Below are 5,011 nucleotides of genomic sequence, written 5' to 3' on the forward strand. Positions count from 1 at the left end.
TGTGTGTGTGTGTGTGTGTGTGTGTGTGTGTGTGTGTGTTCAGTCTTTCACCATCATCTTCAATCTGTATCGATGTCATCATGCCTTTATTTTGTCTCATCAGCATATGAACTTGTAAATGTGTTTAGACTGATCTACCTTTCAATGATTTTGTTCCTTTTTATTGATTGACCATTTGTGTCTTTGGAAGAGTTGCACACGTTTACCCTGGTCCAGCTTTAGCTGATGTTGCAAAGAGATCAATTTGATTCAGTTGAGAATCATGTGTATCTTGGGAATTTGAAGATCTGTCTTCTGCTGCCTTTGGGTTTTTAACCTAAAAGCTGTAACCAATTTCCCCATGGCTCTCTGTCAATCTGTCTGTCATCGTGATGACACGATTAAACGACCATGTTTCTGCGCCTGTGTGCTTCACAGACCAACCGGTCTAGACGCATGTCGAGATAAAAAACGGGAACTTTTGATTTTAAAATGAAAGAATAACTACAAGGGCTTTAAGAACTCGGGTAGCTGACATGACATGTCAAGCAGTGACAGCAGTGTCCTGCATTATGACATGATATACTTCATCTAAAACTTCTTTAAGCTACTTTTTTTTCTAATTCTTATAAAATTGTTATGTGTGCAGTTTTTATGATCACATATTAATTAGGAGAGTACATTTTAAAATTTCTAAAATTACTTAATTTTATTTTTATCACACCAAGGGATTGTTTCAGTGAATGTCAAAAAAGCTAAAAGATGGTTAAAAAAGAAAGTACACCTAAACTATCGCCCTTATACATTTATGTACATTTCAACCTTAAATCTTAATATAAAAAAGTCATTATTATTATTATTAATTTTGTTTTTATTTGGTAACTGCCAAGCATTGTAACATTACTTAGTGCTCGACAACACCAGGACTGTGCATCTCTGAGTAAATTGTTTTTAAGCAGGCACCTTTTAATTACTCTAAGAATGGACTCCTCTGTGTAATTAATATCATAATTCATCTAAAGGATGTTATCTCTTAATAATGGCTCATTAATCTCTTGTGCTAAAAATCTGTAATTAAATGCACGTGAGTGCAAATGACTCCAATTAGTAACCAAAGCATGTGAGAGTGATCACACACTCCAATTGCACCTCTCTCTTTTTTTTCTCACCATCTTGCTCTCTCTGCCTCTCTTTAACTCTTCCAGGTGTAATTTGAGATATTCATAAAGAAATTGATTGACAGATCAAGTAGCACATAACGTGTTGATTCCTTTCCTTTACAGGCACTTCCTGTTCAAGCATAGTTCAGGTTCGTCTGCCATTTTCAATGCGGCCAATCAGAATTACCCTCTGACGTCCAGCACAGTGTATTCGCCGCCTCCAAGGCCTCTACCCAGAACCACCCTCTCCAGACCACTCTTCTCATTCAGCAAAACCTACCGCTGCTGTAACTGGAAATGTACAGCTTTGAGCGCCAGCGCAATTACGCTGACTCTCGCTCTTCTGCTGACGTACATCATCGGTGAGTGTCTTATCTCTCCGCCTCTATGTCTCTCTCTCTCTCTCTCTCTCTCTCTCTCTCTCTCTCTCGCTCCAACCCACAATGATACTGACCAAGCAAATAAATTTAGTAAACAAAATAATAAAAAAATTAAATTATTTCTATGTTTTTGCCACAAAGTTACGTTTTAATATGTATGGAGAGCACATACTCTATTTATCTATCTTTCTCTCTCTCTCTCTCCCTCCCTCTCTCTGTCCATGGCTGCTGTCATGCTGGTCGGGGTCATATGGAATTAGCAGAACTCACACTGTGAAAAACTCTATTAGAGAGATGAATATTTATGACCGAGGGATGAGGGAGAATGAGAGATGAAAGAGTAAATATCCCACAAAGCCATTCAGAGGTTAATGGTGTTAAAGTTTTGTTTAGCCAAGTCACCGTATGTGTGTGTGAACGAGAGAGAGGTGCTTATGCACCTTAGTGTACTGACTTTTCACCAGCTTTCACCCTCTCACAGGCATTTCTCTTGAAAATCCCAGTAAAACATGATGTGTGTTTTACAGAAAAACATTAGGGTAAAAGGTTTCATCCATTAACGCTTGAAAGGCTGCAGTTAATAAAGTTTCTGGTCAGAAGTTCACACGGCAGCCTCTTAAACAGTAATCATGTGTCTGGGAGTGTGTTTCTCGCTAATGAAACGAGGACCCCTGCAATTCCCAAACACGTTATAATGATTTCTTGAGAATCTGACATTTTTGATGTTCATTTCTGTTCTGCAGTGTGTATATCTGTTCCAAACACATTCCATTTGGAATTATGACTTTCCACAGAACAACTCGTTTTTTTTTTTTATATACAATAACAGAGCGCAAGTGGAATTATTATTATTATTATCAATGCTGAAAACAGTTGTACTGCCTAATATTTTTGTAAAAAGCGTGATACTATTTTTCTTGGATTCCTTGACCCCACATTTATTTGAAATAGAAATATTTTGTAGCATTATTTCTACACTTCTAATAAGTGTAATGCATCCTTGTTGAAAAAAGTATCATTTCTTTTAACAAAATTTGTATTTGTCCAACATTTTAAATGGTGTATTATTATTATTATTATTATTAGCAGATGAGTATTGAACATACAGCTGTACACAGCATTTTTAAAGTAAATTTGGGTTTGCCTACATTCTGCAGATGATGTTAATTTTTTTATGTGATTTATTTATTTTTTTAATTATAGCAAATGAGTCATATGTTATTCACAGCTTTTAATATTTTTTTCTGTCATGACAACTTTAGCCTCATGATGACACATTTTAATATTTGGGTGAACTATTCCATTAATTATGCCAGAGAAACCGCTTGCTAGATGTGTGTGAGTGTGTGCGTGTTTGTGCTCTGGAGATGTGCCGTTAATGATCATATGGTCATCTTTCACCCCATCATTAGTGGCACCCTCTAAACCGATGCAATCCGTCTGCTTTGTCTCTTAGCTTTCATTCTTATCTAACAATCTAAATGTGTTCTCAGTTCATTTTCTGGGCAAATGAAGGGAAGCCACGGGATAAAGGGGTTTAAAGATAAAGAGGAACATAAAGAATGAATGAATCTGCATTATCTTCACATGCTGAACAAAAACGTTTGTCCTGTCGAGTGAAAGCATCACCGATGAGAAGAAAAAGATCCATAAAACATGGTAACTGAAAACGTGACTGTGTTGTGTGCCGGTGCTGAAGTCTAATTTAATTGGCCAGTAGGCATATCGTAAATATCCTATCTGAAATGTCCCATTGTCTTTTAGGTTAACGTTAGGGTTGTGTTAAGGTTAGCATCAGGGCAATATAATTCTCCACTAAATCTTCAGGTCGTAAGTAGGCACCCACTACGGCTTTCTACATTGATTGTTGAGTAAAATCTGTGGAATGGAATTGAAGCCAAAAAATTGTCATAACTTAGATTTTATTTATTTGATTAAAATATACTTTTTTATATGTTTTTGTGGTAGTGCTTGTATTTAACCTGGAATACTCCTTTAAATATGGTACAAATTGAAAATGTTGGAGCTGAGACTAATACACTCTGTTGGTAACTAGAAGCATTATCAAATTAGTCAAAATATAAAAAATAAAAAAAAAGTTAATTAAACGGGGAGTGAGATGTGTGTAATTTTATGGATGATGGACTTTAAAGGAAGTTTAATGGAGTTAAATCATAAGAGCTTTCAACTGTATTCCGTTGGTGTGAATTATGTTAAGGTATGAGTATATAATTATCATTAGAGAAAGAATAAGGGACAGTATTGTGTTCACTGTTTAAATTAAGGTCAGATGTTTTAATAGAGTGTTTATCCTAAGAGAAGGGTTTTAACTGGTCTGTGTATGTTTAATTCAATGAGTTTAATGAGGCTGTATCGTCTGGCCTCACCACAATTTTTACTTTAACAAGCACACGTAAGCTACCAGACTTGCACCAAACTATGAAGACATTAAGTAGGGTGTGAATGTGTGTGTGTGTGTTTTTGTTATGCCCTAATTGAGTCATGGACCCTGCAGGGACAGAGAGAGAGAGGCAATCAATAATTGTTGATGAAAATGTATCAAAGGCATTGAGTGAATCTGTGTGTGTGTGGCTTTTAGACTTTTAGACATTATACTTATTTTCATAACGTCATGATGCATTGCCCCATAATAACAGTGTGGCGCACAAAACATTTTATTGTGTGTGAGTTTTTTTGGTGTGTGTCAAAGGGAGCTGTCTGTGGGTGTGCGTTGCTCGCTTCGGAGGGATAAATGGGAGGTGTTTTTGTATGAGTGCAATGACCCAGATAGCTGATAGTATCCAGGGAACGTCTCTGTTACGTATGTAACCCTCGTTCCCTGAAGGAGGGAACGGAGACGTCACGTCGTGACCGACGAATTGGGATCTCGCTTCGAGAGACCAATCTACTTAAAGTGAAACTAAACGAGCCAATGCACATTGGCATGCAATTATTGCATCCAGCTGCCGCTGATCACAGCGTGAGCATAAAAAGGCCGCCGGTGCAATGCATACCAGGTTTTCTCAGCGATGGTACAGCAGCCGTGGCGACGGGACGTGACGTCTCCATTCCCTCCTTCAGGGAACGAGGGTTACATACGTAACCGAGACGTTCCCTTTCAGTCGGTCACTACGAGTCACGTCGTGACCGACGAATTGGGATTCCCTACCAAAGCGCCATGGATGCTGCCCCTTCCAGTGCCCTGTGCGAGCCACCTGCGCCCCTTTTTGGTGTAGGCTGGGGCTCGCAACAAGAAGGCCATTCACCGTTGTCGTAGCACTACCCACTCAGGGAGATTGGATAACACTGGGAAAACGTACCCGTTCCACTTGGAACAGGGACGCTGCGGAAGCCCCATCCTTCCCGAAGGAGGTTTCGGAAGCAAATACACATATGAACATCCGTTTAGGTTCATATGGAAAATTGGAGGTGATTGTAACCCTCATGGAATGGCAGAAGTCTGCCGGGGAAACATGGGCTCTGAGGCTATAC

The 5,011-nt window shown here is 38.7% G+C and overlaps 1 protein-coding gene across 1 annotated transcript in view; it reads left to right on the forward strand.

Moving 5' to 3' along the window:
* LOC107663214 (teneurin-1-like) overlaps positions 1-5,011 on the forward strand; it is a 223,480-nt gene that overhangs the window by 133,636 nt on the left and 84,833 nt on the right. The window contains 1 exon segment of the mRNA XM_016453389.1: positions 1,263-1,501. Within this exon segment, the coding sequence (XP_016308875.1) occupies positions 1,263-1,501 (239 nt within the window).

Source organism: Sinocyclocheilus anshuiensis, unplaced genomic scaffold (assembly GCF_001515605.1).
Source record: "Sinocyclocheilus anshuiensis isolate Anshui unplaced genomic scaffold, SAMN03320099.WGS_v1.1 scaffold1301, whole genome shotgun sequence".
NCBI classification, from domain to species: Eukaryota; Metazoa; Chordata; class Actinopteri; order Cypriniformes; family Cyprinidae; genus Sinocyclocheilus; species Sinocyclocheilus anshuiensis.